Source organism: Phyllostomus discolor, chromosome 10 (genome assembly GCF_004126475.2).
Source record: "Phyllostomus discolor isolate MPI-MPIP mPhyDis1 chromosome 10, mPhyDis1.pri.v3, whole genome shotgun sequence".
Taxonomy (NCBI): domain Eukaryota; kingdom Metazoa; phylum Chordata; class Mammalia; order Chiroptera; family Phyllostomidae; genus Phyllostomus; species Phyllostomus discolor.
In genome coordinates this window covers 44,058,488-44,084,085 of record NC_040912.2, presented here as the reverse complement: position 1 = coordinate 44,084,085, position 25,598 = coordinate 44,058,488, and the positions used below count along the sequence as shown (strand labels likewise).

Genomic DNA, 25,598 nt, shown 5'->3' with positions numbered 1-25,598 from the left:
CACACAAATAATTTGTTTCAATATTGCATTATATTGATGGTTTCCTAGGTAGTACATTCCAGTTTCTCATCTGAACACACTTTTTTTTTTTGCTGTTATTTCCAATTTCTTGGGCCAGAACAATCAAGCACTTAAAATACACAGTTTCTATATGATCTTATACTATATAGAATAAAGAGTTCTTACATAATTAATTGATACACAGACATTTAAAAAAATAAGGTACCTCTTTGGTGTCTATGATAGTACTTTTTGTTTTTTAATTGCTTTTGTTCATGCCCTTTAACTATCTAAGTGATACATATTCCATACTCAGGTTAGCTAGTTAGGTAGCAAAATAATTAAACATTCATGATAGTTGAAAACTTTACAAAAGCCATATTCATTACCTTCCTTGTCACTAAGGCAGTTGACCTTCAATAAAGATTAGGTTAATCTAGCACAACATTCTGTCTGTGTGTGCATGTGTGTAAGATTATTGGAAATAATGTTTCCACATCTATTAATTTTTAATCTATTCTATAACTTTGGGGGGGTGGTCTTGGAAGGTAGGAAAGATTTTATGTCTTGGGTTAAGCCTTCGAGGTATTTCATTAGTGTTCCTGAGTGTAAAACAGTTTTTTTTTTTCCTTAAACAGATATGGCAGGTAAGATAATTTTTGTAAATAGTAGATTAGCACTATTTTGATAAGTTGCATTCAGTTATTTTTTTGGACAAGTTCATTGTCATGTAAAGCAAGTATCTTAAAATTCATTTTACATTTAGCAAAGGTGCAAGATTTGTTTTGGAATTTGAGAGGAATATTTTCTATGTCTTCCACCTTTCAATAAATACTAAAATTGGTAACCATAATCTTTTCCCCTTTGTTTTGTAATTAATTTTTTACATTTGACATTTTCATCTCATCTTTAAAAGTTCTTGTTTTTCTACCTTCAACAGAAGCCATAAGGTTCTGGAAGTGATTCCAATGTGAAAGTCTATATGTCCTCTGAACTGATTATCAAAAGTTGACTTATGCCAACAGAAAATATTGAGGGTAATACTTTAAACGAATTTGTTAAACTAATTAGGTATGGGTGCTGGGATGTCATGGTAAATAACCTCCCTTCCTTTTAGACATGACTATTTAAAGCTCAGGAGGGGAGGACAAAAGTCCCATTGTTTTGAAGATATTTTTAAGCTGGTAAAAGTGACAGGAAGGATTTTAGGTCTTTAAGAGTAGCTTTTACTTAATCTTTCTTCCATCTGATATAATTACAGTCATACCTCAGTACCCATGGGCTTCAGAACTTGTCAGACTGTATACTTGTCACAGTTTTTTAAGAAAGATTTTGTTTATTTTCAGAGAGGAAGGGAGTGAGACAAAGAGGGGGAGAATCATCAATGTGTGGTTGCCTCTCATGCACCCTCTACTGGGGATCGCCAGCAACCCAGGCATGTGCCCTGACTAGGAATCGAACTGGTGACCCTTTGGTTTGCAGGCTGGTGTTCAATCCACTGAGCCATACCAGCCGGGGCTATTTGTCACATTTTGACAAGAAAAAAGTTGTTTCAGCACTGGGCGCTACTTGGAATTTGTTGTAATTGCTAGAACATGTGTGAGTCACCATGTACCCTGCAAGAGAAAATGCTTCATCGCTTGTCACTTGTGTGGTATTCATTGGTTTCGGCACTCATCCGGAGTTCCAGAATGAATTAAGATGAGTACCGAGGTTCCACTGTACTTTGATGTGTCAACAAAATTTTTGTGGTTTTAGAGTATGTTGTCTATTTCATGAGTTACATTTGGTATGTTTGGCACAGTATAACTCATAATTAAGAGGACAACTCAGGAGATGTATAAATCCCTTTATCTCTGCCCTGGCTTTTCTTGTTCAGTTCTTCCTGTAACCCACTGCACACTGCAGATGGAAATGATCACTGTTTAGAATGCCATGTACAAGGAGGCTAGCAAGATCTATTCCTGTTTTAAGTTCAGAGACATTGTATATTGTATCTGTTAGGAAAGCAGGGAAAGGAGAGCAAAGCATCTTGCAATTCAGCTTATTTTCCCTTCTAGGACTTGGACCCAATCAGAGAATATGAATGAGCTGAGGATAAAATGTGGGAAAACAGAATTTATATTAGTAGAAATAAAAAAATATATACTAGTTGTATGCTTTATTACTATTATCTGCCTTCCAAGAAATGTGCTATTAAAGTATAAGACATTGTATACATTTTGAAATTTATTAGAATTTGTGGATCCTTGGTTTTTTGAAAGATTTTACTTATTTATTTTTAGAGAGAGAGGAAGGGAAGGAGAAAGAGAGAAACATCAATGTGTGGCTGCCTGTTGCATGCCCTGTACTGGGGACTCAGCCCTCAACCCAGGCATGTGCCCTGACTGGGAATCGAACAGGTGACACCTGGGTTCGCAGCCTGTGCTCAATCCACCGAGCTACACCAGCCAGGGCTTCAAGTCTCTTCTTTCCTTGAAATTTTTTGTTTTTAACTTAGGCAGATTTTTATATGGAAAAATCTCAGGTCTGTCTTTTCAAAGAAACCCTTATCCTGAATTTGGCTTTTATTTATGTTACTGTTTCATCTCTACTCCTGATTGGCAAAGTTTTTGAAAAATCTGTCTGCCTTCACCTCCTCGTCAAACTACAGTTTCATTTTAATCTTCACATTTAATCACTAAACTAAAATGTTTCAAAGGTCACCATTTGCCAAATCCAGTGGGTGCATTTCTCAATTCTTCTGTTTAACCCTTGTGGTGTTATCACTAATTTATCCCTTAAGACTGTATATGAGCTATTTGTTCTTTTTTGTTTTTCGACTTCTTCGGGTGGCTGCTTTTGCTTCTCCACCACTAGTTAAAGTAGTCTCCATGGTTCTTACCTTTAGGTCTCTACACTGGGTCCCTGAACAATCTTCATAATTCCATGACTTAAGTCAGCCTTGGTTCTCTAAATTCTAATGATCCTTTTAATCAAATCTAAACTCTTCTCTCTTGCCCCAAAACTTTTCTCCTAACATGGTTACTGGCATCACTGTTTTCTCTACACAGTCTTTTCATAGTAATCTGATTTCTCTCTCTTTTCCTCTGTGTACAGTGTATCATGAGATTTTCTTGAGTTGACCCCAGAAATGTTTATAATTTTTCTACTCCTGTTACAGATGTTCATCTCACCTGGACTTTTTAAGGTCACCTAAAATGTTCTAGCTGCCTGCAGTCCTCAGTCCCAACCCCCCATTCCAATCCATTCTTTTAAAAGTTGTAGTTGACATACACTAGTTTCAGGTATACAACACAAAGATTTAATTTAACATATACATTACAGGCTGATCATCAAACTAAGTCTATAACCATCTGTCACCTCAATCAATTCTCTACTACCACTAGATTAACCTTCCTTAGATAGATATGATTGTTACTCTTCTGCTTAGAAATATTACAAGGCTGCTTTCCTGAAGAATAAAGGCCAAATGCTCAGCATAGCACTGAAGAGCCTTCATGATAAGGCCCTTCCTTTTCAGCCTCATCTACTACAATCTCTTCTTCCATTTGATGTACCTAATTTTCAGCTTGAACAGATGGGAGTACTTGCCACTCCCTTTTTGTACTTTTAAAATTCTTTGCCTTTGCTTGGGGAAATCTCTGCCTGGGGATACACCATAATGAAATCTTCTCTTTTCAAAATTCCAGTGAAATATCATCTCTGTATCATTTACTGATTTCATCTCCAGCTGTCCCTTCACTCCATGACTGGTATAAAACCAATCCTTCCTGCTGCTTATTGTATCTCTTTGTGTATTAGTTAAGTACATGTTGGGCTCTAAACAATGAACTAGACTTACAAATTTTCTTTTTCCCTTTATATTCTCAACACCTAATATATAGTACACTTGTTATTTAATAAATATTTGAAGGAACAAAAGTTATTTTATTGGGGATGGTATCATATTGTAATTCTAGAATTGCAAGGAGGAAAAGTTGAGAAAATTACATCAGCAGGAACTATAAAGAAACCAATTTCAGCCCTGGCCAGGTGGCTCAGTGGGTTGGAGCATTGTCCCAAACACCAGAAAGTTGTGGGTTCAGTGTGGAGGCCATAAATATTGTACTGATAATGAAACCTATAAAATTTATCCAGGTCCCCCTGCTTCAACTAGTGATACACTGAAAGTTATTACAAACTAAGGATTAAAATTTAATTAAAATGATTAAATGGCAAATATGTTAGAAGCACCTTAATATTTTATAACCTAAGTGAAATTATTCCTAAGTCTTATTTGGCAAGGTAAAATCTGATTATTTGATTAACAGGTATTCTCAATTTAGCTTGAAAATATTGAAAGAACATGCGGTAGTTGTTTTAGTCTGTGGTATGTATGGGGTTGCAGAGTGAGACAAGGACATAAAGGTGGCACGTTTTCACAGATACCCTTCTGTAAAACCACTTCACTGGGATATGCTGAGGGAATTTGTAGCAGTGGGTTGGGGACATATATTTGTTAAATGTTGAGAAATCACTTACTCTGTATTAGTCATATTTAAGTGGGGGGTGGGGTAATACTTAATTGGTGAAAATTAAATGACAACATGAAAATGCTTACTTAGCACATTGCTTGGCATAGCCTAAACACTACAAATGTTAGCTTCTGATCTTGGAATTAACGCAGTAAAAAGAAGAGAACTGTGCACTGGGTCACCCTAATTTCACATCTTCCTCACTGTCTCTTCTATGTGTTCTCTCAAATTTTGGGCAGAGGATAGGCATCTGGGCAGAAAATTTCATCAAGAGTATGGCGGAGAGGTAGACATCAAAAACAATCTTCTTCCTTTACTATTTGTCCAGGGCTGGAAATACAAAATCATGTCTTGTCACAGACTACTTTTTTCCTCATATAAGTGAATTACAAATTTGTAGTGTATAGATGATAGTTGTAGTAAATTTGCTGTGTGGTATGATTACCAGTGTGCTTTAGCTGACTTGAATACAGGGCCAGTAAATGAGAGCATTTAGTGTGTTAGGTAGATCCCTCTCATAAAAGCCTTTACAAGTGTTATCTTTATCTAGCATTTGAAACCTATTTATGGAAATAGTATTTGGAGTTAGCTGGCTCCATTTATCAATGACCATGGGCTACTTTCATTGATCTGGGCTGGAGTTTCTCCATCATTATAATGAGGAGTTGGGATGCCCCCCCCCCCCCCAACCCTTGGTTCTAACATTCTATAATTCCTGAGGAAGAGTGATGTTTACTGTGCAGACATGACCAATCAGAATTGAAATAAACTCCTTTGGTAATTTGTGTTTTGTTTGGTAATGTAAATACTAAAAGGACTCTGATTTGTAAGGTTAATAACTTAAAATTAGAGAAAGCTTTAGCTCTGTATGTACTAAATATCTACTTATTTGCTATTTTCTACTTTTCACAGTTTCAAGTCTTTTAAAAAGTTATTTGTTCACAAGTTGCTTTTACTTAGACTTTTTGACAAATCTTTTGCCTAAGCAAGATTATATTATTTCTGGCCCATGCGGATCTGCAAAATAATGGCTTCACTAAGAACCTTTCATTTTTCAAGCTCGTTTCTTAAGGCAGTTGTTTTTATAAACACGATTAGCAAACATCTCTGCATTATAAAGGAAGCATCCTATAACTAAAAACAAACACAGGAAGGTATTTTTCTGCAATACTAATTGTTGGTGTATTCTGTTAGTTTTGCTTTTTCCACCTGTGAGCATAATCTCTATCCTTTATGTATTTCATTACTGAATGTTTTAAATGTATTCCAATCACTGAGGCTGTGAAACTGATTACTATTAAATGTACCTGGTCTTCATCCCCATTCCTAGTACAGGAATTTAACACCCTTGGAATTTCTTTTGTGGTGTGATAAAGGTGTCATTTGAGCTTATGTAAATAAGGTGACTTGGAAAGCTCCTGAGGCTGGGGGCTGGTTGCCAGGGGAACCAACCCTGTGATTAAAGGGCTGTAACTTTTCAGTACTCCCTTCACCCCCTAAGAGAGGCTGCAAATTCAGTTGTCGTAAATGACCAGTGATTTAACTAGTAACTATGTAATAAAGCCTCCATAATACCCCAAAAGGATAGGGTTTAGAGAGCTTCCAAGTTGGTGAACAGGAGATGGGGGAAGAGTTGTCCCCTAGAGAGCATGGACCTCAGTGCCCCTACCCCATTCATTACCTTGCCCTATGCATCTCTTCTATCTGGTTGTTCCTGAGTTATATCCTTTTATAATAAACTGATAATCTAGTAAGTAAAATGTTTCTCTTGAGTTCTGTGAGCTGCCATAGCAAGTTAATCTAACTTGAGGAGGGGGAACCTCCAATCTATAAACTGTCAGAAGTACAGAAAACCTGGAAGTTGGGTCGGCCTTTGAAGTCTGAGGTGGGAATTAGTTTCTGGGACTGAACCCTTAACCTGTGAATGTGATGCTATCTCTACGTAGACAGTGCCATAATTAATTCTTTGGTGGTGTAAGGGAAAAAACACATCTGACTTAGTGTCAGAATCAGAGGCACACATCAGTAACTTACTGTGTGGTTTCAAGTTTATTTAATGTGGCAATATACCAAATTAAGAAAGCAGTTATGCTGGTGCCTTTTACATATGATTCTTACCCAGTTTCCTTGGAGACCTAGCTCAGGGGTCAGCAAACTACTGCCCACTGGCCATAAATGGTTTTGTTTGTTTTTTTGGGGTATGGACTGTGAGGCAGCAATGAGTTTTAAATGGTTGAAACAAAAATCAAAATGTTTTGTCATATGTAGATATATGAAATTTATATTTCATTGTCCAAAATAAAGATTTATTGGAACATAGTCATGGTCTATTGCTGCTTTCTCACCACAAGACCTGAGTAGTTGCAACAGAAAGCTTAAAATATTTACTCCAAAGCCCTTTACAGAAATATTTTGCTGACTCCTGGACTAGCTGCTTGCATGTAAGCTTTCCTTTTCTTTCCTTGTGAGAGATTATATTTAGATAATATGTACATGTATACAGTTTTAACTGCACTACAAAATCCTCCTGCCCAGCAAAATTCTGCACTGTTTTAATATGCTCCCCCCGCCCAATTTACTTCCAAACAAAAGGCAGTGGTAAAAAACTTAGAAAAAACTGTCAAACTGATTCTTTCTGAATGTAAACATGAAGTAGCACTCCCTCATTATTTCAGTAACTAGTTTTTCTTCATCCGTAATTATTTAGAAGCACAAATGACCATTTAATTGGTTGTAATGGGGCCATGACACATTAAACTTCTACCCAAATATGTAGGTTAAAAGGTTCTTATTTACTTTAAATATTGACCCATCCTTACAAAAGATTATTTAAAAGTCAAGTGGAAATATAAGGTCCAAAACAAGCTTTATTTAAATAGGGATAATAAAGATATTAATAACTCAAATATTGAATAATTAAGCTTTGGGTTGACTAGAAGTCCATGATTCACCAATACTATTTTATGGAAGCAGTATAAAATACATTTGGTATTTTTCTTAGTTTTCTGGTATTCTTCAAGCTTGCAAAGATTCAGAATGCTTTAATGACAGCTTGTTCAACAGCAATAAAATAAGATGATGTCCTTAGAAGTCAGTCTCTCACAAAAAAGACATTATAGCCAAGCTCTATTATAGCCCCAGCTAGTAAGGTCCACAAAGGAGTGAAGACATAGGACAGATTCATGGTAGTAAACTGTTCCAGTTTAGCACAGAGTGCAAGGCAGAAGGCTAATTTAAGTAACATTGCAATGAGGTACCAGGTTTTTTTTTTAATATTGTGTGATCCATGTCGAGGGTCAAAGCCGGACTTACATCGCCCAGCCATTTTCACAATCAGCATGACCAGAAGAATAGTATCAAATATCCAGACTGGAATAAATATGAGGAACCAGTTCCAAGGTGCCTTCTCATCCAGTTTCAACACCAACATGATCAAGAAGAGTAATGTGAAAAGCCAGGTGAGTAGTACTCTCTGAGCCAAGGACATTCTCATTTAAACAGTTTAAATAGGCTGTTGCAGCGTCGAAAAATGGGAAATATATCCTAAGAGAAGGAAAGAAGGTCAAGATGGTTTTGATAGCAGGGAAAGAAAAAAAAAATAAATCACTTCCATTCCTCGTGAACAAAGCTGGCTCTTTCTCAGTCACAGATTTCCTAATTTTGAAAACATTCTACTATTCTTCCTTTCAAAACCTGTAGAATTGGTAGCCATCTTTGACAGCATTATAGCTATTGTTCCTTTTAGCCCATGACAATAAAATGTTTAGTATACCCCCTGTTATACTGTTGCTATTCATTACTATCACTCAAGTCTAGGCAGTGATGACCTTATTCCTGCATCCCATGCATGTTAACTTCTTTTTGTACACTTGCACATCTACAAATTTTCACTCAATTTCAAGGAATACTAAAAAAAAAAATCCAAAATCAAATCAGTGAGAAAGGTGGTGGTATCAAGTGAACAGAGGAGAGTTTTAGTAGGAAGGGAATGGTTAGTAAAAAGACTTTAAGTAGAATTATGATGATAGAGTTCATTAGGCTAAATAACACAACACCTTGATAATACCATATTTTCATATAGTTTATGGATCTTATATTTTAAGTTAAATTTGCTCATTTTTATAAATACCTATTTTAGTCTAATTCTTTTATAATTTGTTTTGGTTTGTGGTATAAATCGTAATTTTTTTTACTATCAGTAATTAAGACCACTTAAAAACTGACATTTTGTGATTATTAGATGCTACATTACTCAATAATTAGGGCTTTTTTTTGTATCTCTATTCTGTATTACCGCTGTTTATTTCTGTTTTGAACTAGTAATACATGACTGTTATTGGATATGTTCTAGAGGATATATTCTAATATTTGGAAGGCCTAGTACCTACTTATTGTTTTCTTTTCCAGAATATTTTCTGTTATTTTGTCCTTTCATTTTTCAGTAATTCTTAAAAACTTAGAATTTTGATTGCAAGGGCATTAATCTATAATACTTAGGTATAAACATTTACTTAATCTTCACATATAGGTTTACAGTATATACTGTACATATTCCAGTTTTTTTATATCAATCTTGTGACCATTTGGGTAAAAAGGTAAGTAGAATGGGAAGTCAGAAGATAAACTGCAAGCAGTGGGTTGAGTCAATAAAAGGTAATACCAGCTCACAGCACTTTATTTCCTCTTGAAACATTTGAAGATGAAAGATTAAGACATATAATGAGACTATGAAAGTGTCAAGAAGAAATTTCCAGTAAAGGAGAAATCTAAGTATGATTATGAACTCAGGGATATAACCACTGAGGAGTGATACCTGTAGATGGAAGATGACATTGGATACCTGATGGAAAGAGGAAAAGATCAGATAGTTGTCATGGTAACAGCACAGGTGATAGGAGTAAAAATGCAGAAAGATAAACAAGGAAAAGGGGAAGAGGGGGCTAGATGAATCAAATGCCCTTGAGTAGCATGTTTAAAAATTATATTTTAGAAATTTGATGTTTTCTTCTAGATGTTTACTACTTTAAACAGTGGGTGGTTACCATGGTGCAAGAGATATATACTCTTATTTCAATAGTGCCTTAGGACAAACTCCTAACTCCCCTTCCCATTATACCTATCTGCTTGCACTCAACTTGTTTACGTAGCTAGCAGGTGCTTCATACTGCAGTATGAAAAGCAGATGCCTTTGCTTTACTGTGCTGGTGTCTTTTCCTGGCCAGAGGATGCCATAATGGGATGTGGTACTGAGCCTGGACAAAAGGTGGAGGGTGTGTACTGATTAATGACCATAAATGGATTTTATTCTGTAAGTTAAGTTTGTTTAATCCATATCTCTATCTGGCATTTTGTGAAATTTTCAAAAGTTTACAATAATGTACTTGCTTATACATAACTTTTCCATCAGCCACTGGATGAATCAAGCTCCATTTTTTTTCTTATATAGGGCTGAGAAGCAACTAGTCATAGGAAGGGTAGCTGCCCTCAACACAGGTACTTCAGGACTGGAGGTGGGAAGGATGAAAAGGACAAGCTTGTGGCTGTTAAGTTCTATAAAGTGGGAGGCAACAAAGTTCTTCATGCACTTGTACTAAAATTCAACCGGGAGCACTCTGTTGATACTGTCTTTCTGGGCGACAATGATTACATGCAATCCCAATTTTATTAATTGGGATTAATATGTTATTTATTAACATCCATTAATTTAGGCAGTCATATTTGCTTCCGACTATTGTTTCTCAAAGGAGGGGTTTACATACTCCAAAACAAAAATTTGCTTAACTTAAATATTTGTTTGAGGGAGTTATTTCTGGTACTTTGAAGAGAGTTAAGTATTAGTTCATATGCTTTCTTATTCACTGTTAAAATTGTGTTGCCCCCAAATGAAAAAAATGAAGGGCCCTGCCCTTCTGAACTCCAGGATCTCGGTGTCAGTGGTCTGTGGATTCATTAGCCCACGGTGTTTCCCATACCACCCCCGTTATCCTTGTCTCGCCACTGCCATTACTCTTCCAAGTGAATTCGCTTCATAGTAAAAACTGCTTTATTTAATGAGCCCACAACACAGCACTCCTCTAAGAGTCGCTTTCGAAAGGCCCCTGCTGCTACATCCTTGGCCAACTTACCAGTTAACTATCCTTCAAAGGAACAGCGTTCTGCTTATAACTTAGCTGATTTCCGCGCCTAATTGTTCCTAGAACTTCAAGACGTTTCTAAACTAGCCTCCTCCTTGGTCTTCGAAGGGCGGAGGTCAGCTCTATCTGGACTCACCTCCCCACCCCAATTTTGCTCTGTGGGCCAAATACAGTCTGCAGTTGAACGCGATACTAGAAAAAGATCCACAATGCACACAAGCCTGGTGCGTTTTAGGCTGGGGATGTGAGGGGGTGGGGAGCGGCGGCGGCACAACCCACCCAGGGATCTAGAGGCCCGTGAAGGATGTGAGCCCATCAAAGCCCGAGACTCACCTGGCTGCGCCGGTGGCCGGAGAGTGGAGAGAGGCGCGAAGATCAGGGAATTCGCCAGTTCGGATCCTTGGCCTACTCCACACTTTTCCCCCCATTAAATCCAGAACCCGTCACATGATAATCAAGAAAGCGACCTCAGCTCCGCCTCCCCAAACGACCGAGGTAGAGGATTTCGCACTTCTACCTCAGGGCCGCGCCCACATCCGGGGAAGGTTCTCACCGCCCCTGGGCCTAACCTATAGGTAGAGAGGACGTCAATCTTCGTTCAGAGGCTCCTTTCCCTGCGGTAATTGGACTTTTGGCCACCAGTGGAAACCAACCGACCTTTCTTAACGTTCGTGTTTGTCAAAAGGGCGGCAATAAAAGAGGCCACTTGCCCCGCCTCCCTATTGCTACGGGCTAGGAGGAAAGTCAGTCAAAGTACAGCCTGGAATGTCCGTAGTCCCATTGGACAGACAGATGCCAATCAAACTAGCTAGCGCTCGGATACGCCCCCGCGGGGCGCTCCGCCCCAACCGAGGTCCTCCTCCGCAGCGCGCGGAGACTCTAGGCTCCGGCGCAAAATACTGCGGGAGAGGGGGTGGGGCGACGGCTGTAGAGGCGACGCGCCGCTGGTAGCCTCGTTGTGAGTTCTAGGTCTCTCTCGGTGGTGGCTGTGCTCGCCTCGGCTTCTCCCGCGCACCCCAGCCGCCTCCTAGCGGCGCGGCGCCCGCTCCTAAGGTGAGAGCCGGCATCACCTTCGGGTTTGGGAGGGCCGTGTATAGGTCGTTGGGTTCTGACAGAATCTGGAGGATGGAACAGCGACGGGCGGGATGGAGGTGGGGGCTTCGGGGCCAAAGAATCGCACTCTACCCCCAGTGACTTTCCCAGCAGCCGCTGGCACCTGCACGCCGCGGTCTACCGCGGTCCTGTGCCATCATTTGGCGGGCTGCACCGGTTCAGCTGCCCTTCTCCCGAGCCATCGCTGTCTTCGATCCTCAGTGGTGAGGGGCCGAAGCCCAGCGCCTCCTTCCGTCCCTTCTCCCTTTCCCGTGGCCTCTCTGCTTCGATTCCTTCCACTTGTGCTGCGTCGGGTCCTGGAGGACGTACAGCGGCATTGGTGGCAGAGCCGGGGCCGGTGGGGAGCGGGCTCGGGAGGAGGGGTTGACTGGGAGTGCTGGAAGGGCTGGAGGGAGGGTCGCTGCCCTGCACCCACTGAACAGGCAACAGTTTGGTTTTCTGATTCCAGCCCTGAACAAAACGGGTGCTGAAATCCTTCGCTCCGGCCTTAAGTGATATTTCGCGTCTGGAAACGGTACGGCGGTACATCAAAGTGTTTCATCTTTTCTTATTTTTAACTCTCTGATGTTGACAGTGTTCTGGTATTGTCCCTCCTAGTCGGGGATTTTCCAACTCAACACCTTCTCTATAACTTCTGGGATCATTTTTAGTCTGTCAAGAAAAAAAAGGACCTGCTTTATATCAACATATACTGAGTAGGGAAGTACAGAATCTGGAACAATTTATTAATCTAAGTATCTAAATACCAAATAATTAAGAAATTCATTGTAAATGTATTAAATATTTTGTATTTTACACTTGCTCCTTTTGTTAATGATATATCCTGCTTACTTTGAGTTTTTTTGTTACTCGTGGAACTTTCATAGATTTTGATTAGCTTTAGCCCACTAGACAATTTAAGATTTCTCTTTTTTATTTTCCCCTGAGACTTTGGCTATAGCCTTAGTATTTGCTCTTGTTGTCAGGGATTAAGTATTTTTTTTAATTTGGTTTTTCCCAAACTGGACTTTTTCTTAACAGTTTTAAAGTTAGGGAGAATTCTGGGAACTTGGAAACTATGCACTCTAGCCTAGGGAGCCTTAAAATAGCTTAACAATTTGAGATGGTAACTTTTTGGAGTAAGGGTTGCTAAGTTTAAGAGAAGGAAATGAGTATTCCCTGTTAGTTGTAGTAGCTCAACCTCCAGATTCTAGAGGAAAGGAATAAGAGATCTGGGGAGAATGAGCCATGCCTAAGCCCAGATGCCAGGTGGTTACAGGATAATTTATTTCTGGGGAAATAATCTGCCTCCCACACAGGTTACTTGTCAGCATGCATCAGTATTAATAGTTAGGTTTTAGCAAGGTAGAAAATCTCTGTGTTTTAATTTTCACCGCTTGCTGGTAGGGCATGAAGGTGTGGTAAGCAAATCAAGTATAGTGTACAGTGGAGGCACTTCTGCATAGTCAGGCTTCCAAGAGTAAACTCTTTTTTTGAGCCCAAACTGGCACTGGACAGAGAGACCTAAAAATGACATAGGTGGCCTAAGCAAATTTTAAACCATAAACCTTTTTGGCTAGTTCATTTCATGCAAAATTGTAAAGAAGTAATGAGAAAAGTCTTCAGTAGACTGAGGCGAAGAAAATTCACAGTGACATGTGCAAAAATTAGGATCAAAGAATAGTTGGATTGCTTATTCAATATATTATCTCATTTAATCCTTATAATCCTATGTTGTAGGTACTGTGATTGCTGTCCTCCCTATTTTATATGAGTTAATGAAAACTCAGGTTAACTCACTTGTTCAAGATTTCTCAGCTGATGAGTTGGTGGAGGTGTGAGTCACACCCAAGCAATCTGATTACCAAGCCTGCGTGGTGGTTATACTTTACCACCACATTAAAAGTGGCTTCTTAGAGACTTGGTAGAAGAAGACTAATTATTGGAAAATAATGCTGCAAAACCATAAACTGAATAAGGGTATTGTACATATGCAGTAATACTTTGAGATCATTGTACAGTTGGTACTGTTGAGCTTTGCTGTGGATATAAGGATGGAGTCATCTTTCCTGTCTCTGAGGAACTTTGTTTAGCAGGAGAGATTTGAACAAATGATGATGTATACTACAAGAGAATGCTGTAGAGTCTGTGGTTTCGTGGAAAGAGAATTCAGTTGAAGTTGAGACAAATTAGCATTTGAATTCCTGTTTGGCTTTGTGTCCTTAAACCTGATACCAAACCTTTTTCAGCTTCAGTTTTCTTATATTAGGGGAAGAGAATAATACTTCAAAGGGGAGTATTAAGTATTAAACAAAATAGTAAGGTACTGGCACATTGGAAAGTCTTGAATAAAGAAGAAAGAAATCATTTTAAGAGACAGAATAGAAAAGTGATATGGGGTTTGAGCTGGAAGCTATCACTGGAGGTTTATCACTGGAGACTGGTAGCTTCCATCGGTAGGGAAGGAGGGCATTTTACACAGAATGGAACAGGAATATAGATGGTTGAGGAATGGCAAAAAATTATGGCTTTGTATAAAAACTATTCGTGAAGGCCTAATTTAAATGGTAATTGTATATAAATGTGGCTGGGCAAAGAGAGTACTACTCAATTTTGCTGGTTGGAAATTCATGCATAGATACTAAAATTATAGGAAAACCTCAACCATTTGTACAGTGTTATATTTTTATTCAATATTTACCTTTAATATTTTATTTTCCCAGTGTCAGTTAAAACTTCATTTTCAAACCTATCCACCTACACAATGATTTCACTGTTTTGTTGTGATATTTCACTCTAGCTGGTACAGAAGACTAATAATACCATTGGAGGAATTTGCACTTAATTTGTGGAAAGTATTTTGGGATTATTTTAAAAAGAAGAAGAATCTTAAAATGATTCTTGTCTTTCCCTACCCCCTTGACCTACTCTCTAGCCATAGAGAGTCAGTATTGCAGAGTACCCTTTGCATATATGTTGACTCTCTTTTCAAATCCAAACTTGAGACATGACAGTAGGACAGAATATTTTAAATTGGGACTGTCCTTGAAAATCTAAGAAAATGTCCCATTCGTATATTGAATATCTTCCCTTTAGGTTAGCACAGAGCCATAAATATGTTATATTTATAAATGTGGATCACTTTATGATCAGAATCGTATAACTTAAGTTGAAAATATTAAATAACATTTAGGAAAGCTGCATTCTAAAAAGTCCAGCTTGTTAGCCTCATACAAATTGCTAAAATGACACAAAATATAGAAGTGAGTTTTCAGATGAGAAAAACCAACTACTTCCTAGAACAGGTAGTTTCAGAGCACTAGGAAATAAAATATGCTGGACTTCATTCTGAATAGTGAACAGGAACTGGGACAGGAAATGACTGTGGCTGAACCACCACCTGATAATAATCATAACGTGATTAATTTTGACATTTAATGAGAGGAAGTAAAAGGGGGAAAAGTGCACAGTATGCAGCTTTCCAGTTTCAGAAACAGTAGAGGAAAGGGTCTGTTAAAAGTATATACAGAAATTTTGAAGATATGTAGTAGACACTGTTTGTTGCATGAATAAAAGCACCTTACTAAAAACATTCAGTAAAAGGTCTATTACAGATAGCAAAAAACCTATGAAAGTTATTTGACTCAAGTTTCGGTGTCCTATAGACCTAGGGTTCAACTGTCAATTCTGCAGTCTCTCTGTTATGTGACTTGGGGCTCATTACGTAAACTTATCACGGTTCAGTTTTATTTAATCATATAGCGAAGATAAAAACTGCATGATTTTGAAGACTATATGAGCTAATGTATGGAAAGCTCTTGACACATTGCCTGACTTGTAAGACTTGCTCAAAAATGGTTGCTGCAATTATTTGACTAAGTTGAAATACACACACACACACACACACACACAATCTCAAATAAAGTAAGGAAAGCCAGAAAATGGCAAACAAATTAAACCTTAAAAAGAGGCAATAGATAACAGGCAGAGTTATTGGGTTGGCTAAAAAGTCCACTTAGTTTTTTCCCTAAGAGACACATTTTTCATTTTCACCAATAACTTTATTGATTTGGATATTTTGAGTATGCCAGCTATCTCCTGCTATAGGTTTCAAGTGGGTAGAGGCCAGGGGTGCTGCCTAAACATCTTTGATTGCATAGGACAGCCCCACAGCAAAGAATTATTTGGCCAAAGTGTCATCAGTACCAAGAAACTTTGCATACCACTTTTTTTTAAAAAGATTTTTAATTTATTTTAATTATTTTTTTTTTTTGTTAGAGAGGGGAGGGAGGGGGAGAGAGAGAGAGAGAGAGAGAGAGAGAGAGGGAGGGAGAAAGAAACATCAGTTGCTGGGGGTTATGGCCTGCAACCCAGGCATGTACCCTGGCTGGGAATTGAACCTGCGACACTTAGGTTCGCAGCCCGCACTGAATCCACTGAGCTACACCACCAGGGCCTACGTACCACTTTTGACACATTTGATCAGTCACAACACTCTCCATACACTGCACAAATATTTTTTTATTTCAGTTGTGTTTTCACCTTTCTTGAAATAAATCATAATATCCTGAAAATGTTGCATATCCTCTTCCATCTTCCATATTAAAATGGCTGCAAAAAACTCAATTTTGATAAGTTATTTTAATGCATGCTGATATGAAAGCTATCAAAAATACACTCTAACAAAATTGTTTTGAGTGAAGTTAAAGACAACTAAACACTACTACAGCCATCATATGGAAAAAGTAATGGACTTTTTGGCCAACCCAATAAATAAAGAATTGAATCATTGCAGCCACATACAAAAGAAAAGGTAGCGAGAGATCTTCACATTCTCAAATTTTTTTCTGAAGGAAGTAGGCCAGGCTCATTAAACCAGAGTAAATAAATAGGGTTTTCCTATTGTAAATGACAATAAAAAGATCACTGAAATTGGGTTTCTTGTACTGGAAATTAAGTATAGAGAAAGGGACTTATTTTCTCAAATCTCTTTAACTACCTTATGCCTAAAATTCTTCTGACAAAAGCCATTAATTGTACAGTTATAAAGAAGGCTTTAATTGCAAGTAATCCTGGGAGATAGGTTATTTTAACTGCACAAATTTCCTAAGTGTTAATTCCATATATCTCATTGCCTATTGTGTATCTTTTGGGCACTGAATGTCTAAATGTGACATATGTTTAAAATAAATATATCTTCTTGTTCCCAAATGTTTCTCCTTTTTTATTCCCTGCCCTAATGAATGGTTTTTTCTAGTGTTTAAGCCCAGAGTCATAGAGCATCCTTATTCTTTTATTCCCCGTACCTTTCATGTCTAATCAAGCACCACATCTAGCTATTCACTCTACTAGTTATCTTTTAATTATGCCTGTCCCAACACCCAGACCAATTTTTTAAAAATCCTGCTTGCCACTGACTTATTTCAGACCCTCATCATTTCTTCCGTAGATTATTGTCATTAGTCTCCTCACTTTTAATTTAGATTCATACTGTTCTTCACACAGCTTCCTTCCAGAATGATTTTGCTGAAATACTAACATAATTTATCAAACTTATATCTGTAAATGTCTGCACATGATAGTTAATAAGTACTCAATTCCTCAGTGGACCTTAAACTTAAATCAATTTTAACTGACTTGCATACTTATGCGTGGAGTTTTTTTTGTGTGTGTGTGTGTGAGAGAGAGAAAACTACAAAGAAATTTTAACTACAAATTCAGTTTCTTTAATACATAAAGGGCTATTTGTTTCTTTTCTTTTTTAAAATATTTTATTTATTTCATTTTGGAGAGAGGGGAAGGGAAGGAGAAAGGGAGAGAAACATCACTGTGCGAGAGATACTGGTTGCTTCCCATAAGGTCCTCAACGGGGGACCTGGCCCGCAACCCAGGCATTTGCCCCGACCGGGGATCAGACGAGCAACCCCTTCATTCGCAGGCCTGCGTTCAATCCACTGAGCCACAGCAGCCAGGGCTATTTGTTTCTTTTTGAGTGAGCATCCATAGTTTGAATTTTTCAAGGAAATCGTTGGTTTAATCTAAATAGTTACATTTATTGATATAATATTGTTTATAGTATTCCCTTATTATGCTTGTAATATCTATAAGATCTATAACATTATCTCTCCTCTCTTACTCCTGACTATTAATTTGTGTATTTTCTCAGTTTTTCCTGGTTAGTCTGGCTAGAGGTTTGTCTGTTTTCCTGATATTTTCAAAGAATCAACTTTTGGTTTTCTTTATTGATTTTATGTTTTCTGTTGCATTGATTTCTAGTTTTTATTCTTTCTGCTGTTTACTTTGCATTTTATTTGCTCTTGATTGGACTAAAATCTTAAAATAGAAACTAAGTCTATTAACTTATTGTCTTCTAATATAAACATTTAGTGCTATAAAATTTTCCTATAAATAGTGTTTTGGTTGTATCCTCAAAATTTTGTGTCGTGTTTTAATTTGTACTTTCAGAAATCTTTACTGATTTTTTTGTGATTTCTTCTTTGATCCCATTAGTCATTTAGAAGTATGTACATGAGTTTCCAAATATTTGAGGATTTTTCAGATACTGATTTCTGATTTAATTTCATTGTAGTCAAGGAACATACATTGTATGATTTGAATTATTTTAAATTTATTAACGCTTGTTTTGTAGTGTAGAATATGGTCTGTCTTGGTAAATGATTCATGTGCACTTGAAAAGAATGTTGGGTGTTCTATAAATGTCAGGCAGGTCAAGTTGATTGATACAACTGTTCACATCTTTCTGTCCTTACTGATTTTATGTCTACTTGTTCTGTCAACTTTTGAGATAAGGGTGTTGAAATTTCTGACTATGAATAAGAGCTTAGCAATTTTGTTATAGTTTTACAAGTTTGGCTTCATATATTTTGAAGTCCCATTACTGGATACATGAATATTTAGGGTTGTTATCTCTTCATGAATTAGATTCCTTTATCATTGTGAAATGACTCTATCTCTGGTGACATGCTTTACTCTGAAATCTACTTTGTCAGTGTTGCCACTCCTGCCTTCTTTTGAGTAGTATTAGTATGGTATATCTTTTTCCATCCTTTTACTTTTTACCTATGTGTGTGTTTATAAAGTGGATTTCTGCTCCATAGTGTAGTTGGGTCTCATTTTTTAAATTCAGTTTCCTAATTGCTGTCTTTTAATTTAGACCATTTACATTTAATGTGATTATTGATATTGTTGGGTTTAAATCTACTATGTTGCTATTTGTTTTTTATTTGTCCCATCTGTTCTTTGCCTTTTCTGGTGTTATTTGAGTATTTTTATGACACTTCTTTATTGGCTTATTTATTTAGCTCTTTTTGGGAGATTGTTTATAGTGGCTATATATATATATATATATTTTTTTTTTTAACTTAGATCACAGTCTACTTCACTTATCTATAAGAACCTTATTACAGTACACTTCTATTTCCTCCTCTCAACCTCTGTGCTAATTGTCATACATTTTAGTTTTACATATGGTATAAAACCCACAGTTTTATAGCTTTTTAGTTTTAAAAACTCAATTGTTTTTTAAATGGATTTAAAAATACTTTTTGGAAGGAAGGCTCTTAAATATCATCTTAACCATATACAAATATATACTTCAGTAGTATTAAGTATATTCACATTGTTGCAAAAGAGCCCTCCACAACTTTTCCATTGTGCAAATATGAAATTTTATACCCATTAAACAACTCTTCTTTTTTCCCTGCCCCCAGATCCAGGCATCTACCCTAGTACTTTCTGTCTCTACGAATTTGGCTGAACAACTTTAAACAAATAATGTGTGGTATTTATTCTTTACAGCATTTCCATGAAATAATATCCTCATTCCACATGAAGAATTAAAAACTTTGCAAGAAATTGTAATTATGTATAGGTTACATGATTAGAAAGTACTATACCTGAAACTAGTACAGTAGCTCTCCCTTCTCTCTTATCCACGATTTAGCTTCTTGTGGTTTTTAGTTACCTGTGGTCAACTGCAGTCTGCAAATATTAAATGGAAAATTTCAGAAATAAATAACTCATAAGTTTTAAATTGCTCGTCATTCTGGGTAGCATGGTCCTGCCTTTAGGGGGACACAAATCATCCCTTCATCCAGTGTGTCTACAGTCCTGGCCTGGTAGTCACTTAGTGACCTTCTCAGTTACCAGGCCGACTGTCCTGGTATCACAGTGCACCTGTGTTCAGGATTCCCTTATTTTACTTAATAATGGCCCCAAAGCCATGTGCATAACTTTTATTACAGTACATTGTTATAATCATTCTATTTGATTATTAGTTACTGTTTTTAATCTCTTACTGTGCCTGATTTATAAGTTAAACTTTATGATAGGTATTTATGTATGGGAAGAAGTATAGTATATATAAGATTTAGTACTGTTTGTGGTTTCAGACACTCGCTGAGGGTTTTGGAACATATTTTCTGTAAGTAAGGAAGGACTACTCCCTATGAGAGTTTTCACTTTTTTTCTGATTTACTTATCAGTATGAAAAAATTTGATTTGAATCTTAGCATTTATTACCTTTTTAAGGGCAGAACAGCTTTGTTTCCAGTTTCTGAAGTCTAAAAATTGCTAATTTTAGCTGTGGAGGAGGCACCTGAGTTATATTTAACTTTGGCATTTGAGAATGGATTTAGACTAGACTTGGCAGGTTTGACCTTAACTCCCTTCATTGTACTTTTTAGGTTTGCAAATCATTATAAATTGGTTGATTGAGTCATATGTCATTAAATAAATCAGCTATGTTAATGTACTTCACAATATGTTTGTACTTTTTAGTGCTAGGAAAGAGTATGGTTTCTATGTTTATGCTCATGTTGGGGTAGTGTAGGAGTTGGACTGGTAGAATTCTTAGTTCTGGCCCTTAAATTCATTCCTCTTTGATGGTGCTTTGGTTGGCAAGTTTTTATTTGGTTTGTAAGCATTGTGTTTAATACAGTTGACCCTTAACACTGTGGGTTTAAAGTGTCAGTCCACTTATACCCAGATTTTTTTCCATAAATATATAGTTGACTCTCTATGTTCCCACATTTCACATTTGCAAATTCAACCAACTGCAGATCTAAGATAGTATTTTCAACCAGCAGTTCAGAATTGGCAGATATGGAGGGTCAACAGTGTACATTGTTCTATGCAATTTTATGTAAGGGAGCTGAGAATTGCCAGTGTTTATGTAAAGGACTTGAGGATACGTGGATTTTGGTATCCGTGGGGGTCCTGGAACCAATCCCTCCTCCCTGCATGTACAGAGGGACTACTTAATTTGGGGGGAGGAGTCAAAAGTTATACACAAATTTTTGATGGGAAACAGGTGGGCACCCTTAACTCCCACACTATTCAAGGGTCAGCAGTATATACACAAAACTGTGAATGCAGAGATAGTGAAGACATTGGATTGCTCTTTAAGAAACTAGGGGTAGGAGTGAGGGCACATATGGACAAGTACACAAAAGTCTGTACAGAACAGAATATATATGTAATGGAAACACAGAACAGGATGAGGAATCTTTAATTGGAGGAATTTTGAAGAAACTTGTAGAGATAGCAGAATTTAGGAGGTACTTGAAATCCTCTTCTTTTGGAAAGAGAACAAATGTTCACTTTGGCACAAGTAGAAAGGTATAGGAAATGTGGTATGGTTGAAACATAGGATATATGAGAAAGGTGATGGGCAATAATGTTGGGTAAGTAAGTTAGGATGAAATTTTAGGTGATCTAAATACAATTCTGAAAGGTAGACTCTAAATATGATTCTAAGGGCAGTAGGGAGTGATATGTAGTTTGTTGATAACAACTTGTTCAGAGCCTGAGGAGAGTTACAGAAACTTCTTTTAATAATATGTTATCCATTTTGTCTAATGGTTTTTTTAATGTTACATTCCATAAATATAAACCTGATTTCACTAATACTAATGTTTCTGGGTACATTACTAAAGAAATTCAGAGGAACTCTGTACATTATTCATATTGTTATTTATTTAACCTTTATTGAGTTGTGGAATGTTTGGCTAGGTGGTACTGGTGAGAATTGAGTCTGAGAGAACTCAGTAACTTATTCAAAAGCACATAGCTCTTGGTGTCAGAATTTGAATCTAGAACGTAATTCTCCTGATGCTTAGTCTTTTTTTTTTCTCTGCTCTAGTTCCTCTACTGCATATTATAATTTACTGGGTACTTTAGTGAGGCACAAAGGAGGAAAGATGACTCTTTCTTTGCTTAAGAGTTTTTACATATGATCGAATAACATGTATGTCTGTAATACTTTACACTTTATTTTAAATGCAAGATTTATCACTATAAGTCAGTGCTGAGAGAGACATCAGGCTTCAACATTTTTTAGTCCAAATGAACACTTATAGGAAACTTCATCTTAGAAGAAGTTGTATTTGATCTGAGTTAGAAGGATGAATGGGTGGAGAAAGGAAATGGGAATAACAGTATCAGCAAACTGTCAGAAGTGGACATAAATTATCTTCTGAGAATAGTGTAAATCATGGCGGAACAGAGAAACTTGTTTTAGAATAATGAGAAAAGTATTTTGCAACATGTGTATTATTTGATAGTTTTTTTCTGACATAGGGAATGGATACAAACCTGATGATATCTTCTGCTACAGTTGTGCAAAGAATACCCCTCTATGGTGTGTAGTCTGTAATTTATCCCAGAAATGCTTACAAGCATATTATCTTAATTTTCTTAAAAAAAAAAATCGGACTTTTGGCAAGATGGAGGTATAGGTGGATGCATCATACCTCCACGCTCAACCAAGATTAGAACAACAACAATTTAGAGGCAGAATAACACCCAGAACTGACAGAGAATTTATCTGAATGGAAGTCGGAAAGCCAAGAAGTTGAAGTAGACCCATTCATCCAGACTGGTAGGAGGGGCGGAGAGGAGCAGCCAGGTGTGGGTTGCAGCACGGAGAACAGGGAGCATAAGGCAACTGGGAGCGCGCAAGGCATCTGGGGCCCACAAGATCGCAGCGGGTGGACCCTGAGTATGCAAGCAGCAGCTGGCAGACCCAGTGAGGCGGTGATTGTGGACCAGGGCAGAGTGCGCAACCCAGGATCCCAGAGAAGGGACCGAGGTCCCAGGAGAATGGAGCTACCACCATTGTTCCCTCCTGCCCCTGCCCTCACCCCCACATACAACATCACAATCTAGCGACTGGGGTGCCCAGCCCTGGTGAACACCTAAGGCTCCGCCCCTCACCATAACAGGAGCGACCAGACCCAAAAAAAAAAAAGAGAGAGAGACATGTCTCAAACAGAAGAACAGATCAGTGCCCCAGGACTCATCCTTTTGAGTGACCAAGGGATAGCCAGTCTATCAGATACACAGTTCAAAACACTGGTGATCAGGAAGCTCACAGAATTGGTTGATTTTTGGCACAAATTAGATGAAAAAATGCAGGTTACCATAAAAGAGATGAAGGAAAGGGCATGGAGAACGAATAGTGATGGGAAGGAAACTGGGACTCAGAACAATAGAGTGGACCAGAAAGAACAAAACAACAACCAAACAGGAAAGAATGGAGAAATAGGAATTCAAAAAAAACGAGGAGAAGCTTAGGAACCTCCAGGACATCTTTAAACGTTCCAACATCCAAATTATAGGGGTACCAGAAGGGGAAGAGGAAGAGCAACAGACTGAAAATGTATTTGAACAAATAATAAAGGAGAACTTCCCCATTCTGGCAAAGGAAATAGACTTCCAGGAAATCCAGGAAGCTCAGAGAGCCCCAAAGAAGTTGGACCCAAGAAGAAACATACTAAGGCACATCATAATTACATTAGCCAAGGTAAAAACGAAGGAGAGAATCCTAGAAGCAGCAAGAGATAAAGGGACAGTCACCTACAAAGGAGTTCCCATCAGACTGTCAGCTGATTTCTCAAAAGAGACCTTACAGGCAAGAAGGGGCTGGAAAGAAGTATTCCAAGCCATGAAAGACAAGGACCTATATCCCAGATTACTCTATCCAGCAAAGCTTTCATTTAGAATGGAAGAGCAGATAAAGTGCTTCTCAGATAAGGTCAAGTTAAAGGAGTTCATCATCACCAAGCCCTTATTTTATGAAATGTTAAAGGGACTTATCTAAGAAAAGGAGATAAAAAAACATGTATAGTAAAATGACAGCAAACTTACAATTACTAACAACCACACCTAAAGCAAAACCAAAAGAAACTAAGCAAACAACTACAACAGGAACAGAACCACAGAAATGGAGATCACATGGAGGGTTAGCAATAGGGGAGTGGGAGGAGGAGACAGGGGGAAAAGGTACAGAGAATAAGTAGCATAGATTGTAGGTTGAAAATAGATAAGGGGAGGGTGAGAATAGTATGGGAAATGTAGAAGCTAAAGAACTTACAAGTATGACACATGGACATGACTAAAGGGGGGGATGTGGGTGGGAGAGGGTGTACAGGGTGGAGGGGAGTGAAGGGGGGGAAATGGGACAACTGTAATAGCATAATCAATAAAAATATATTAAAAAAATCACGATTCCCAGTCAGGGCACATGCCTGGGTTGCAGGCCAGGGCCCCCAGCAACTGCACATTGATGTTTTTCTCTCTCTTTCTCCCTTCCTTCCCTTTGTAAAAATAAATAAATAAAATCTTAAAAAAAAAATCAAATGATCCCATGGGTTAGAGTGTTGTCCAGGTATGCCAAGGTTCCATCCCCCATCAAAGCATGTATAAAAATCAACCAATGAATACATAAATAAGTGGAAAAATTGCTGTTTCTTTCTCCCCTTGTCTCTCCCTCTCTCTCATTGATAATAAAAAACAAATTCTTAAAAGCCAAGTAGACACACCATATGCTAATATCACTGAGACCTCTACAGTTAGAAGTTCAATATTTTGTTGTCATCAAATAAATACATGTAGCTTGAAGCTCTAGAGTTAGTCTTGTGATCCTCAGTATTTTGGGTGAGGAAGAAGAGAGAAAAGATTCCAGACACAACATAATTTGGAAAATGGAGATGGGATGTTGGGCTCCACTGAAGTCCGTGGACAATGCTTGTTTCTCTAGTTATCTCAGAAAACATTTTCCTGTGTGTATAATCAATGAATATGCCAAACCCAGAAAATAACACTCTTTGTACAAGATATTTCGTTTTAAAACATTTTTTTAAAACCCATTTATTTAGCCCTGGCTGGATTTATTTAGCTCAGTGGATTGGGCTCAGGCCTATGAACCAAAGGATCATTGGTTTGACTCCCAGTCAGGGCACATGCCTGGACTGCAGGCTTGGTCCACATTAGGGGGCATGCTAGAGGCAACCACACATTGATGTTTCTTTCCCTCTCTCCTTCCCCTCTCTCTAAACACAAATAAATAAAAAATATTAAAAAAAAAGAATACCCCTCTATATTACTCTATTTGTAGTGAAATTCTATAAGGCAGACTTAACATAGTATATTTTTGTAGTCATCTTTTCCCTCTATCTTGATTTTTGAGATCATAAATGCATTTTGTGTGAACCTTGCACTGTAAAGAATAATTTCAGATGTTTTGACAAGGTATGATGATTAAAGCAGTGTCAAAGAGAGAATTACCCGTAGGCTTATATTATGAAGCAGCATTATCCTAATTCCAAAACTAGATAAAGACACTACAAAGAAAGAAACTTATAGGACAATATCCCTGATGAACATAGATGCTAAAATCCTCAACAAAATATTAGCAAACCGGATCCAGCAATACATTAGAAAGATCATACACCATGATCAAATGGGATTTATTCAGATGGAAGGTTGATACAATATCTGCAAATCAATAAATGTGACATACCACATAAACAAAATGAAGGGTAAAACTACGTGA

At 37.6% G+C, this 25,598-nt stretch overlaps 2 protein-coding genes across 6 annotated transcripts in view; one reads left to right on the top strand and one right to left on the bottom strand.

The window, feature by feature from the left end:
* Positions 1-6,708: 6,708 nt before the first annotated feature.
* On the bottom strand, positions 6,709-11,302 carry TMEM60 (transmembrane protein 60). The gene is made up of 2 exons (XM_028526060.2): positions 10,985-11,302; positions 6,709-8,060 (listed from the first exon to the last, which is right to left on the bottom strand). Exon 2 carries the CDS (start codon positions 8,008-8,010, stop codon positions 7,609-7,611), a length of 402 nt encoding a protein of 133 aa, XP_028381861.1. The 5' UTR covers positions 8,011-8,060; positions 10,985-11,302; the 3' UTR covers positions 6,709-7,608.
* Positions 11,303-11,484: 182 nt separating this feature from the next.
* PHTF2 (putative homeodomain transcription factor 2) overlaps positions 11,485-25,598 on the top strand; it is a 134,768-nt gene continuing 120,654 nt past the window's right edge. For 2 of the 5 annotated variants that reach the window (XM_036010706.1, XM_028525369.2), the window contains exon 1: positions 11,488-11,704. The gene's annotated coding sequence lies outside the window, so the exon portion shown is untranslated. Of the gene's footprint in view, positions 11,705-25,598 lie in introns of all 5 variants that reach the window. The other 3 variants (XM_036010709.1, XM_036010708.1, XM_028525367.2) reach the window with 3 other exon arrangements.